Source organism: Necator americanus, chromosome I (genome assembly GCF_031761385.1).
Source record: "Necator americanus strain Aroian chromosome I, whole genome shotgun sequence".
NCBI lineage: Eukaryota > Metazoa > Nematoda > Chromadorea > Rhabditida > Ancylostomatidae > Necator > Necator americanus.
In genome coordinates, this window is record NC_087371.1 from 14,302,249 (window position 1) to 14,316,039 (window position 13,791).

Here is a 13,791-nt window from a genome sequence, read left to right on the forward strand (position 1 = left end):
CAGGTTGCAAGTCTCTAATCCCATGAATTTCTGGGAGAACTTCCGTTCTTCCAGAGTGGACATGTGGAGCTTATTTGTTGGAGGCGACTCCAAACCGCCTCCATTGCATCCTCCTTGCACCTCCCAGTCACTTGATTGCAGGCTTTTGGCCGGGCCGACGTGCGGGATAAAGGGATGTCATGAGTCAGTCCTGGCTCAGCAGAAACAGGGAGTCCATCCCTTAAATCCACCTGCGTCTCTGGGCAAGCACAAGGTCGCTTTTGGTCCGCGATTAGCCCCCTATCCGCCATCCGGGGACGCGCCACGTAGCCTCGCGACTAACCGGCTGTGATCCTTCTAGTGAGGTAGATCCGTGGTTTTGTATTTGCTAGTAAGGAAAAAGTCAGCGAAATTATTCAGTGCTTTTTTGGTGCTTATTTGATTTTTCAGGTGCCCTTAATGTATACGTACTACACGTTGTGAGAGTTGATCTCATTAATCTTGAAATTAAGGTATGGCCAGACTGTGGGTGAATGTATTTTAGTCGATGAAAACGTGATCAGTTCGAAAGTTGATTTTTTTTTTGTTACAATAGCGGTTATATCAATTTTCACATAAAAAAAATTAAAAAATCAAGAACGATCTTACTTTTCCAAGAGTGAGTCTTGGATGTGTACACCAGAACGTGCACACATCCAAGACTCACTCTTGGAAAAGTAAGCTTTAATCATAGAATGTGGGATATTATCATCCACTTAGCTGAGATCTAATTTCTCCTTCATCTTCTCCAGAATTCTTCCCGTTGCTTACAAACGGCGGACCGTGAATTCGCATCACCTCTCATGCATCTTTGTTTCTTACTGATGCTGATGAATACTTGCTTGATACGCATCAATTCAGAAATTCAGAAATTCCCTTCAAGTCGCATAATATGTGATAATGTAGTAGATCAGTGATAGTTTTACAATATCTATAAGTGATCAAATACATATTCATTGTTGGAGGCACTCAAGGGAACCGGTTGGTGACTTAGTAGTAGAAGAAAGAAGGAGGATAACAGAGAAACGCTGGTGCAAGAACAATCCATGCTGTTAAATTGGGAGAAAATGGAGTGGTTACTTGACGTAAGCTTAGAAGTCAGTTTTGTGGAACATGAGTTCCGAAGTGCAGGACATTAACGCGACCAAAGAAAAATCTCCAACAAAGTTCGTGTCGGGCTAAAACATTAGCGTCCATTTCAGATATTCAAGAAGAACAAAGCTCTGGATGAGTCAATTCTAATTATTCTTATTGATCGCTGTGAGAACAAGTCACACGGTTAGTTAAAAAGATCTTATTGAAACGTCAGACGTGTTACACAATAAAGGATGCATTGATAATGATAATTTTCACTCACATGACGTTATGGTAATTTTTGCGCTCACACCATTTCAAAATCTGAGAATTTTCCTATTGTACATGTTCCTTGTAGAATTTCATATAATCTTGTAGATTTTTTGAAACTCATGGAGCGAAAACATTTGATTCCTACTCAACAAATCACCACTCAAATTGTTGAAAGGCTACCGAGGTAGTTTGAAGTATTCCTTAAAGCGATTAATTTTATGAGTATTTCATCTAGCACAATTGTTCAGACAACATCAGTCATCCCTGTCTTTTGTCTCAAAGATGAACCTCAAACTGGGAGGATTCAACTATACGGTAGTTCCAGAATTGTTCGGGTAGGTCTTTTTCGCAGTGGTAATAAACTACTATTTGTTTATTGCTGCTCCGAGTGTTTTAGGCGCAACCGATGGATTGCGACAGGAGACACACTTGTCGTTGGTTATGATGTAGCTCATCCGGGTAAACCAACAAGGGATGAAATAGTGCGCATGATGCCACCGCAAAGACCAAGTGTCGTTGGGGTGGGTTTACAGATGCATTGGGTCTAAAGGCAGGGTGTCAAAAAATTGACCATGGTGGTATCTCTCATGGACAATATAAGGTTCCGCGTGAAGATTACGAATGTGGGCGTGTTGACGCTCAATTCATCCTAATCGTTTTGCAGAACGATTAGTGTGAATTTAGCGTAAACACGACCATACTCGTAATCTACATCCAAGCCCCAACTTGTCCCTGAGAGATCCCAACGTCATCAATTTTGTATAATACGCGCTGTCTTCAGTGCAGAGACGGGACCATAGATAGCAAAAAAAGGACTCGACGAAAATGCTTGGTTCATATGTTGATGCAACGCCGCGTAAGCGGTTGCAAAAAAGACGGCGGTGTGAGTGATGTCTTCAACCACTTGCAGATGACCTCAGAAGTGTCACTGTGTTGTAGCCGGTGGTTGAGTTGCAGTCTGAGATCGTACCTAAGAGAGTTTTCGCCGAACAAGCATCCATTGTAGATCCGTTGGAAGCACAGCGAAATGCCGTATGGCATTCTCGAGTTTTTGACCAGACTCGTTTTATTGAAGACATGTGCGGAGCGTCTGCTTTATCCTTCGACCTGTGCAGGAATAACCACATCATACATCAAATTAGTTCTAGACAAAATGGACACAAACTTTGTTTAAGGAGCAATTGATACAAAGTATTAACTCGTTTCTCTTGACTTCATTCTCCTTGTTTTCCCTCATTCATGAAATGAATAATACGGTGAGGTACTGTAATCATTGAGTTCATAAGAATTAATGAATCCTTAAAGCCTCATTCGTGGTGTAAAAAGGAACGTAGGTGTATAGTAGTAGAGGAACGTTTACATTTTATGAATATTTGTTAGTATTGATTCTATGTGATATTTGAGTTAACAAGTCCATGAATAGTGATCTGCGTTATGTGAAAAGGGGGAGGAGGTAGGGGGTCGTCAGGTACTCGCAGCCGATTATCTGCGGCCGGATGAGTGCCCGCAGAAGAGGCTGTCGGTAGGCAACGTAGAAAGTGGAAAAAATCGTAAAAAATAAAAGTGTTTAAAGTGAAGCAAGGACATAAGAGATTTGTACAAGAACAAAACAACATCAGAAAACATAAATGAAGCTGAAAACGTTCCAAAATAAAAGTTAAAAGTCTAAAACGAGAGCCTGGTCGTTGAAAAACGTAAATTTGTGATTGAAGAAACTATATGGGAGATATAGACATATATTTGTAGTTATACAGAGTATTTAATGCACGTAAGATTCTGCAATAGTTTGTAAAAGTTTCGATTCGTTTTTTTTTTGCACAAATTTATTTTCTACTTCTGGGATTTTGTGTGCAATCGTTCGTTGTATCTCTATACGTAAGTGATCGATACTCCGTACGGAAGCAATACCAGAGATAGCGGGCTCTTGCGGGGCTTGCTTCACACCTCAGTGAACGATGAGGGTCGAAGATGGACGATGTGACGACTATTCGAACGGCTCTTTGGTTCACATTTCCTTGCGACTCACCTATTTTATGGTCAGGTCCTCGCTAATATACTCGAAAAACACTAGTTACGGGCACAGTATATCAAAGTTCCAAACAAAAGATTAAAAAAGAGTAGAATATTGGAGGAATGGGCTAATAGATTCTTTCCTGTATTTTCTTCTTGCTCGGTGCTTTTATCCTTCTAACTTATTTGGAATAGTAAAGATGAAGAAAGCAGAACACGCAAAAATAACTGTTTTGCGTGAAATTAGAGGAGGTGTTAATCTATCTTGGAATGCAATATTTTCCATGTTTGATCTCCACAGATCTGCACTCGCCAGTCGTGGTGATAAAATAATGAATTGCATTGTTGCTATAACACTGTTTTCCTGAGTTCCTACATAAGAAGTGGTTTTTTCAAGTTTTCCTTTAACGGAGCGGCTCATCCAGAATGCTTCATTGGAGACTACCACTTTCAGACTCCAAGACGGGAAATGGTTTGCATTTTAAACCTCACATTTAGAAAATCGTTCGTAAAACAGAAGTTTTCTTGTCTCTCAGGTGGAAGGCACCATACTGAATGCACGGTTCAAATGGATGATAGGTTTATATTCCAAATATCGCGGTAAGTGGCCGGCAAGAGTTCTTATCACGAGAGATGGCGTATCAGAGGGACAGTACAAAATGGTAGGACAGGCGATTCTTCCCGCAAGAGTCACTGATTCTCTAATTATAGGTGATTAGCGATGAATTAAGCGCAATTAAAGAAGCTTGTGAAGAGTTCGGTAGACTTAACGGAGTGCAGTCATGGATGCCTCGTTTCACTGTCATTATTGCCACAAAACGACACAATTCTCGATTCTTTGTGCATGATGGCTATAGTAAGTTGCTGATTTACGAAACCATCCTCTACAGTATAACTAGTTTTTCTTCTATTGTTTTTTATATAATGCATAATTTTAGCTGTCGGAAACCCAAAAGCGGGCACTATCGTCGACACAGATGTGGTTCGTAATGATATCACGGAGTTTTATATGCAGTCTCATCGACCAATACAGGTAAGTAGAAATAGCGCTATAACAAGTACGAATGCTGCCTACCAACATTCATGTCACTGAGCCATTGCTGATGTTGGACATGAATTTATAGAAATTGTGAAATCGAGCTATCAAATGTCTTGAAACTTCAAATTACTTGCAGGGAACTGCAAAACCTACTTCGTACCAAATCATTGTGGATGAGAATGACATGAGCGCCGACGAACTTCAGTCGGTGATGCTCGCCTTGACTTTTCAACATCAGGTATGGCTGTCGGCGAACTTGGAAGAGTAACACATTTTGAAGTTTGGAACCGTTGCACTTTCCATCTTTTTGTTATGTTTGAATCGATTTAGTCGATGCTATGATTTGATCTTCTACAAAACGATCTTCAGATCTGCGACTCACCAGTATCAATTCCTGAACCGATATATCAAGCGGATGAATGGGCAAAACGTGGCAAAGATATCTGGAAAGCTTACACGTGGGTATCTTGAAACCTTACTGCGATAGTAATGAGCATAAAAAGCTCTTTTCTGCAAAGTTAGCAGTTTGAAATCTCCTCTCTTCTAGAAGTATTATTCAGTTCAAACCACTTCAGAATAACTTTGGCTATGGGCTTTCGAAGCCTACTGTTTACCTCCAGTATGGCCGGTTTAGCGTAATAAATAACTCGTCTATGATCTACACATTTGCTGCGTTCAAATCTCTGAATGGAACATTTGCTTTACAAGTCACAATTCGAGAACTGCAATAGCGTTCATCCGTACGTTGTAAAATCGATCCTTCTGTTTCCTTATACAAGTGGTTTACCATACTAATTCATACATACATATTCATACATGTTACCATTCGTTTCCACTGAAATTTCAAGACTTGCTATCTTTCTTATAAAATTATTTTTATGCGAGGAAAAGGCTTGGTAATGTTCCTTACGTATTATCCCGAAAAAGAGCAGTGATTGAAGAGAAACAAGGGCCAGATAAAAAGGAGGAATCTTGTATGATTTCATGGGATTTCCGAGATTTCTGAACTGAATCACTGCATAGATTCTAATTCGATCAGGTTTAAGTGATCGCTATAATGTGATACTAATGAAAGATCGCGGTAAATATGTGGATTACCCTGTCGACTTCGAAGCAATGACGAAGAGATTGGCGTTCTGGAACACAAGGTTGGAGAATCGACGTGTAAACGCCTAGTATTCTGGTCTTTCTGGCTATTCTCTTTCTTTTTCTCTACTCTCTTTCTTATTCTCCATCCTCTTTATTGTACCATTAATGCGCATAGTGCATATAAGTGCAATAACTTTGGACCGTTCTTCCTTGTGGACTTTCATGACGCTCAGCGGAAGTTATATGTTCACTAATTCTTGTCTTTCGATTACTTTGCATGTGCAGTTTTCAAGATGTTGTTCATTGTTTTTCTTCTCTTTGAAGTGTATTGTTGCCGAAGGTGACGTAAACATCACTAATTATTCTATAAATAATAGTGTTAGCTAATAAATATTCTTCCGTTTGTTTGTTCATCTCTTGCAATGGATAGTGAAACGGAAATATGAGCGTCATATATGAAAACAGCTTTGGGTACCTCCTGATGTGCACCCTGTTTTCATATATGAGGGTGCGCATCAGGATGTACCCAAAGCGGCTATCAGAATATCTCCTTATGAGTTGTGTGCATCGATAATTGGTCTACGCTGCGGTCGGCAGCGACACCGGACCTTTCGCTACGCCTGCAGGATGCCCTGCCCCTCTACTTTCCGCAGCTGAGCCTGGGCAAATTGATCAGAGGTATATGAACTCCAGAATGCGATAATGACCATTGCAATCCGCTTAGATGGAGAAATGTGGTGGTGTGAGATAGCAAAAAAAAAAACTGGGGAAAACTGAAATAACGGGAAAACTTACTTTCAAAAATATATTCTAATAGTTACGATTTCTAGCTTGTGCGAGTAAAGATTTGTGGTCATTTTCTACTCTAGTTATTCGCCGATATATATATATATATATATATATCGTTATCTTTACCGAGCAATCTTCATCTACAAACGGATTTCTCATTGTGGAGCTCATTTTTTATCATTTCATTTCTTTATGAGCTCGTTTTTGTCAGGATATCCAGTTAGAAATATCATGCGCGTCTTAGATGGAAAGGGTGGCCGGAGCCTAAGGATGGACAGTGCGCCTGGATAGGCGTAGCGGCGATCGCTGCTACTAGCACACACATCGGCTGCACCCAATTCGCTTGGGTACCTCCTGAGCGCCCTCCTTCCCCCCCCCCCCCCCATGAAGAAAAGGTTATCAACATAAAACATCAATTGAAAGTAAGTCTTAAGAAGTCAGTGTGACTACAGTTAGAGGATTTCTCATTACTATGAAGAGATTTTGCGAGAAACTATTGCTGTTTAACTTCATACAATCTTGTAGCGTAGAAAATGTGTTTTGTATCGGCTGATATCTGCCGCACCAATCGATGTCGACGTCTTGAGTTATTTTACTGCAGCAACGTTATACAGAGAGAGGAACAACTCGGCTAACAAACTGAGAACGGGAGGATTGTGCACGAGCATCCTCCTACACTAGTTGTATAGTGGAAGGGAAACGTTCTGAAGTTTAGTAGTGCCTTATTATGAACGACAAGAGTTCTAAGGAGTCTTACGCTTGGAGTAGAAAATAAAGGGCGGTAATCAGTTATTTTTTTTTCGCCCACGACAGTGGGTGGATCAAATAGAGCAAGAAACTTGGAACAGCTGCTGCGAGTGCACCCATTTTCGGTGATGACTTCAACTTCCTTGTATCACTGAGCATCAGTATCGCTTCATTAGATCGACCATACTACCGTTGGTATTGCTCCACTCCGAATATATGCGCGGTTGAGAAAAAGCCCTTGTTGCGCTCTGCTTCCTCGAATTCATGCATTCAACTTTTCGTTTGGCTGGTAACTTTGTTTCATCGTTCTTATTTTTCGTATCGGGCAAGTGAAAGTGAAAGGTGCACGTGGTAGGTCACTGAATTCTGAATGCATAACATTTACTACAGCATCCTGAGCGATTATTTTTTTATACGTAAACTGTTAAAATCCAAAGCTGGGTTAGTTAGCGTGTGTATCAGCTTTGATCGGTATATTTTTTTCTTCTCATTGATGCTCATGATGTGTATTAACGGAGAAATCCTTTTTCTTTTGATCAATTCTCGCCTCCGGTAAGAAATAGATTTTTAGTTATTCAAATTGAATGTAAAGATCTCTGGTTTGTCGCGTCAATTAATAATGTCAAAGATATGCTTGCCAGGAGAAGAGATTACAACACGTATTCCAACTGATGCTATAAAAATTGTTGGGTGAGTGATTTCGCCGATTCCTTCAGTTTCAGTGAAATTTTGTCTTGATGTTCTCGTTATTTCTATCACGACCTCTTTTTTTAAATTATACATGACAATTTTTTTTTGTACAACTTTCTGCTTCTTCTGAAGAACACGATTTAGTTATGGAATCGCTCGCGATCCTGAAACTGGCAGCTTAGTGGCTCGTCAATGTGGAGTGTTTCGTCAACAGGATGATAAGTGTTGGATCAGTGTCCATTCTAAAAGGTATCCGTCTTCAAAACCACGAATTTTCCAATTCTTTACAACTCTGGGAAATAATGGTATTTCATTTGCTAATTTGTCTATTCTTGTTTGGAAATAATCCTAAGATTGCGTTTGTCGGAAGCAATATTACATAGTGTGTTGAGCTATTTTAGTTTTCACCTCTTATTCATATTCGTCGTGCTTTTTTTTCCTTTTCTTCCACTCGAATTCTTTAGATATGTCGTTGAAAAGGGCGACCGTGTGATTGGTATTGTGACTGGATCTATGGGTGACTTCTATAAACTGGATATAGGAACAGCTGAAAATGCGGTGGTATGTTGCCCCCTCTTAATTGTGACCACTCTTTTCACAGACTCTTTTCATTTACTTTGGTGTCTTTTTCCATTTAAGACGTCAATATGACGTCAAATATTGCATTAAACTGGAGACGAAGATACCATGCACATTCCATTAATCATCTATACAATTTTCTTTTTTCATTTGGAAGTAAACTTGTTCAGATCACAACTTCAACACCACTTTAGTAAATTAGGTGTAATTCGTGTTCTTTTATGTTTGTAATTTGGCGGCAAAATTCTCCGGAAATAGTCTCAACTAAGGTTGAAGAACCTAGCTATCCTGACTGTGGAGTACATTCCAATGCGTAATCATATAATTTTTCAAATTCTGTACTTGTAGGAGCTAAAATTCTCCGTCATTGTTATTTTTTCTTTATTTTGCTGTTTTTATTTTCTAGATATCTTATCTATCGTTCGAAGGAGCTACGAAACGTAATCGACCGGAACTCAAAATTGGCGACGTCGTTTACGCCCAAGTCGGTTTATTCTCTGTTGTTTTTTCTCCTCGATATTTTGCTCATTACTTCGTCGCTGGAAGTTGAAACTATGTTCCAAACGTTAACCTATTATTGACCGTCATTGTGGTCGTTAAGGTGGTTGACGAGTTTGCTCATACTGATATAGAACTTACTTGCGTGGATGCTTTATCCAGAGCTAAAGGTTTGGGAGCACTCACCGGAGGCTTTCTTTTTAAGGTACTATTATGTTCATTTTCGTGCGAGTTTTTCTTTGCCTTGGGTGAAAATTTAGTTAGGGGGGAGGGGGAGGAGGGTGTCACTTAGTTGTGCTCTTATTTCTGGAAGTAAATAACTAAGTAAGGGGTGCTAAAACCTGAGCGTTTCTGAAAATAAGAGCGCAGTTGAGCTCTATTTAAATGCATCACCCCACATTTTTAGGGTGGTTGGGGTTTCAGGCGGGTGATGCCTATACGGGGTCGTAGATTGTGGGGAAGAGGGTAATTCCGTCTATCTCTTTTTAATTGCCTTCTTAATGGGGCGCAAGGGTGGTGCGCTGCGATAGAGGACGGCATAAGAAACAGCATTCCGGGGTCGTCCGTTCATATTGATACAGACAGAAATGGACGGAATCGCTCCCCATCTTCCCCATCTCATAATCTACGACCTTGTATAGGCATATAACCCGTCCAAAATCCGTACCACCTCAGATTCATGGGGTGATACCTTTAATTTGAAAGTTCTATTTAACTCACCAGTATATATATATATATATATATATATATATATATATATGTATATATATATATATATATATATATGTATATATATGTATGTTTGCTGTTCTTCCTTTCTCATCTAATCTGGCTATAACTACTATATCTCTCCTTGTATTTGCGCTTTTTCGGCCAATCGTCAGCAAATATCGAATTTTCAGACTTCTTGCAGTCTCGCTCGGCGTCTCCTATCAAGCCAATCGCAATTACTTAAACTTCTTGGAAAGGACTATAAATTTGAGATAACTGTAGGCTTAAACGGAAGAATATGGCTGAAGAGTGCTATTCACAAAGATGTAAGTAAAGGTATTGTTTGGTTGTTACAGATGAGGTTTGCTAATCCAAATACGAATAGGAATTTAGACGCACAACTTTGGAATACCATCTTATGTTTGTTGTCTTTGTCTTTTGCTACTATTTATTATATTCATGAAACTAAATTTCCAGGTAATTACTATACATAATATAATCAAGTGGTCGGAATACGTTTTGGAGTGTGACATTCCGAAATACGTAGAGAATGAAGTTCGTAAGTCGAAAGGGTTTCCAGTAACTGATGAGACGTTGAAAGAAGAAGCTATGGAGACAACTGCATAGTGTACATGTACTTGAGAAATTCGTCGTGATTTCGAGTTCGTCGCAGAATAAGTGGATATATACGGGCAACTCATTTGTTGTGCATATGACCTCTGTTTGCGTAGATTAGATCTTTTATATATTTGCACTTTGTGTATTTGCTTTCTGTCTTTTTTGGAAATTACCATCCTATACAATATAATACTAATATGTTGGCTTTTGGAATTCTGTTGTTGATTTCACTGTTGGATTTTTATTGTTTTCTCTATATGTGCTTTTAGTGAAGCGTTCCTATCAATTTATTTTTCTGCGTACGTGTCCGTATCCCGCGAATATCTACACTAACAACTTTCTCAACCCTTCAAAGCACTTATGGCCACTTTTAAAGCTGGTAACCTGTCATCATGGGATCGAGTAGCTTGCTGGAACAACGACAAGCGGAAGATAAAGCTGCATGGGATGCATACTGGAAATTGCGTGATTTGGACTCACGGGGAACTATTTTCCCTAGGATGAGATACTATGCACACAAAGCTTTTGATGCTCCTGCTACGTGGTTTAGAGGTAAGAACGATACATATTTTGTTAGTGCCTGTCAATTTTGTTCACTCCATCTGCCTATTTGCCATTAAGAAACAATTGTGGAACCCATAAATAATAGAAATCGTTTACCATACTATCATCGTAAACTTACTCGTGTTCCCGAAATCGACGAATGTGGAGTGAATGACAAGGTGGGTTCTCAAGTTTGCGCACTGTATCTGGTAAATTACGTTTAACTGACTATATTCCTTTCCAAGGGCTTTTTTCTATCTCCAGCTTCTTGCTGCTTACCGTCTATTTTAAAATTCATCATCCTAGGCATGCTTCTTTGAGGCGAACGAGCAATTCCGTCTGGATAAAATGGTGGATGGCTTTATTCTTCAGGTACGGCGTGTTAAGGGGTTGTTAAACTTTCTGATTTCCAGTTTAAAAGCTTTTCTCTCTCTCTTCTCAATTGTTAATGCTCTGTTACTGTTATTTGTTTAGACACTTCGTCACCGCGTTGATCGTTGTTTGAACTATAACGATCCTGACTTGTCGAAATGCGCTAAGGTTGTTTATGATTCAAATACATTTGTAGATCCTCCTATCCAGAAAATATATTTTTTGTTTCGACCACTGGTTTTGGAGATGGGAGATATCTTGCAACGTCTGGAATCCTTGCAGGTCATAGAAGATATGGAAGAGAATGAATTGAATTTTTTCATCAAGTACGGAGAGTTAGGAGGAGAAGCTGATGTACGTGATGCGTATATGAAACAAAAACACCGGCTCATATGGGAAAGACGCCATCCAGAAATCATGGAGGAGCGGAAGAAGGCGTTGAAAGAGCACAAGGTCGGTTTTTACTAACACTTATGATATGTTTGATTGATATGTTAGTACTAGACTGTCATTATCACGAGCCACTTAAGAATGAATAATTGACTCACTACCTTTTTGTGAAAAAATCTTCTTCCCTATCTTTTATTTTGATGATTTTCATAATTCTAGCTCTTTTAGGATGTTTGTAGTTTTGCAGTCGTTTCAACAGTCCTTTGTTTTTTTTTTGCGCTAACTATTCAAGTTTGATTTTTGTTGAAGGAGAAATTGGCAAAAGGAGAGTTCGACTATTCGTTTTGGAAAAAGGGCATGTTCTGGCAAGACAAGAAGAACTACGAACCACCGTACGAGTTCTATATGTCGAAGTCTGCTCTTGAAGGAGATAAACCTTTGTCCAAAGATTGGCAATATTATAAGAAGGTGAATCCTTTGCTCCTTTTTTGGACATATTCTATTTCTTCCCGTTCTTTTTTTCGCAATCACCTCAATTGTACGAATTCCAGGTTGCTCAAGATCCAGAATTTGATAAACAACAAGGAAAAACGTCAGAGTTCCGTATGTTCTAGGTCTGAGATCAGGAGTAAAGATTATAGCGTGACTGTGACGTTTGACGAGTTACGTAGTTGTAATTTTAGAGGTTTAGTAGAGTGGCAAATAAATTTTTTTCATTTGTACTCGTCTTGTTCATGGAAAATGCTTTTCGTTAGTCATACTACATCCAATCCGATATATTTCCCTGATATAGTACTTGTTATTCTTTTTTCCATCTCCCTTTCTAATTGATCAACCATTCTCTGCTGCTGCTGCTGAAATTACGCTTTTGTAGTCATATTGACGAACATGTTCCTATCTTCGTGACAACATTTTGTGTTTTTCCAGTTTTTCCAGTGAAGATCTTGAGAGTCAATAACATTGGAAACAATAGTATGTTACTTACAACTTGTAGAAGTACATTGTACAAACAAGGGCAATACGTAGGGAAAATCAGGTGGGAATATTCAGTATTGATCTCGTGAAGGTTTTTTTTTTGTGTTTGGTTGGTTTATTCAAGCACGTGATTTTGTTGAATGATACCAAGAATCAAAAATTTCCTTGTAGAGTATGGTATTGCTTTGTCCGTATTTTTGCCTTATGGAATCTTTGATTCATGTTTATTCAGAAAACTTTTGCACGATATTCACAGTCTTCTCCGGATTTCATAGAACAAATGGTTTCCATTGTTGTCAGCTAGGGTTAAGAAACACTTAGAAAACTAGAATTTCTTTCTCAGAAACTACCACTAGAGCAGCTCCAGTATCTGCCATTTTTTTTAAACTCGGTTTAGAGAGTACTTCTATTATATCAATCACGAAGGGATGTTGTTCTTAGACGATTCTCGAGCCAAAAACTTCACATCCGCATATAAAGGTGCGGCTTCTTCCTCATTTAGCGAACTCGGTTCTTAGTTGTTTGCTTCGTAGCGTAGTTTAGTGAACAACCAGTTTTGCGGTGAACGCTGATCTCGTAAAAGCGGCATTTTTAAGATGTGGACTTCTTAAATTTCTTTTATAAACAACTACGGACTAATAACTCGGATCGCTTTGCAGTAAGTCGGAGCTTTTCGTGCTTTATTTCGTGTACTGGTTCATCCTCTTTTATTTTCTCCACTATCTCATTTGCTTCCTTGTAGGACTCTTTCCCGTATGTGAGTCTCTGCGGTCGAGAACGAAATTACTTGAGATGTGATGATCGGCCAATTGTTTTTACAGAAATTCTTGATGAAGGGAAGGTTTTACGTATTGGACAGTCAGCGAGGACCTACCCATTCGAAGTGAGTCAGTAAATTTATATGTTCCAAAACCTACTTCTAGAGGTTGTATCAGAACAACAGAGCGCCTGACTGAGGTGATTTGTGAATCTTTTTAGCCCACTTCTTTATCGATGTTGAGTAACGGACGTCTATACCATAAGTCACCATTCGGTAACTATGGTCTTATCATGTCGAAAACGGCGGACATGTTATTTCCTCTATTCGTTTTTGACGAACACGGTTACCCGTTCAATTTCCGTTGGAAAGGGAAAACCTATGTTTTAACCAATGAGATTCGGAGACTTGTAGAACCTTAGAGAACGCCAGTTCAAACTTCAATAATCACTTAGTATTCAATTTTAGTCTTTCGTATGCTGGTGCAGTTACTGGTAAACATTTCAGTGTGCTGTTTTCTAATTCAGTTTTATTAAATTCAATTTCCGTCTTTTATCTCCGATGTTATAACCGTTTCCCGTCTTTGTTAACTGCAGCGTACTGTTAATTATTTCAATAA

General features: G+C 39.1%; 2 protein-coding genes across 5 annotated transcripts; both read left to right on the forward strand.

Annotated features, from left to right (window-relative positions):
• Window positions 1–61: 61 nt before the first annotated feature.
• RB195_005533 (uncharacterized protein) lies at window positions 62–10,144 on the forward strand (the record flags this gene model as incomplete). 2 transcript variants are annotated; one of them, XM_064178093.1, is made up of 20 exons in its annotated part: window positions 62–253; window positions 1,221–1,296; window positions 1,471–1,549; window positions 1,614–1,700; window positions 1,763–1,886; window positions 3,773–3,847; window positions 3,912–4,037; window positions 4,087–4,231; window positions 4,314–4,408; window positions 4,551–4,652; window positions 4,784–4,872; window positions 5,461–5,562; window positions 6,537–6,714; window positions 7,611–7,729; window positions 7,874–7,978; window positions 8,194–8,290; window positions 8,715–8,792; window positions 8,910–9,011; window positions 9,709–9,843; window positions 9,995–10,144. In XM_064178093.1, the coding sequence occupies 20 exons, from the start codon at window positions 62–64 to the stop codon at window positions 10,142–10,144; spliced, it is 2,256 nt and encodes a 751-aa protein (XP_064035175.1). The 2 variants fall into 2 exon arrangements, with proteins under 2 accessions (XP_064035175.1, XP_064035176.1); XM_064178092.1 differs by lacking the exons at window positions 62–253; window positions 6,537–6,714 and adding an exon at window positions 1,086–1,103 and having other exon boundaries at window positions 5,461–5,578.
• Window positions 10,145–10,527: 383 nt separating this feature from the next.
• RB195_005534 (uncharacterized protein) lies at window positions 10,528–13,594 on the forward strand (the record flags this gene model as incomplete). 3 transcript variants are annotated; one of them, XM_064178097.1, is made up of 13 exons in its annotated part: window positions 10,528–10,687; window positions 10,757–10,857; window positions 10,985–11,050; window positions 11,153–11,218; window positions 11,333–11,503; window positions 11,750–11,908; window positions 11,992–12,043; window positions 12,368–12,476; window positions 12,813–12,895; window positions 13,012–13,073; window positions 13,158–13,172; window positions 13,237–13,298; window positions 13,394–13,415. In XM_064178097.1, 13 exons carry the CDS (start codon window positions 10,528–10,530, stop codon window positions 13,413–13,415), a joined length of 1,128 nt encoding a protein of 375 aa, XP_064035177.1. The 3 variants fall into 3 exon arrangements, with proteins under 3 accessions (XP_064035177.1, XP_064035178.1, XP_064035179.1); XM_064178095.1 differs by lacking the exons at window positions 12,368–12,476; window positions 12,813–12,895; window positions 13,012–13,073; ... (1 more) ...; window positions 13,237–13,298; window positions 13,394–13,415 and having other exon boundaries at window positions 11,992–12,054; XM_064178096.1 differs by lacking the exons at window positions 10,528–10,687; window positions 10,757–10,857; window positions 10,985–11,050; ... (2 more) ...; window positions 11,750–11,908; window positions 11,992–12,043 and having other exon boundaries at window positions 12,415–12,476; window positions 13,158–13,298; window positions 13,394–13,594.
• Between the last annotated feature and the right edge of the window lie 197 nt (window positions 13,595–13,791).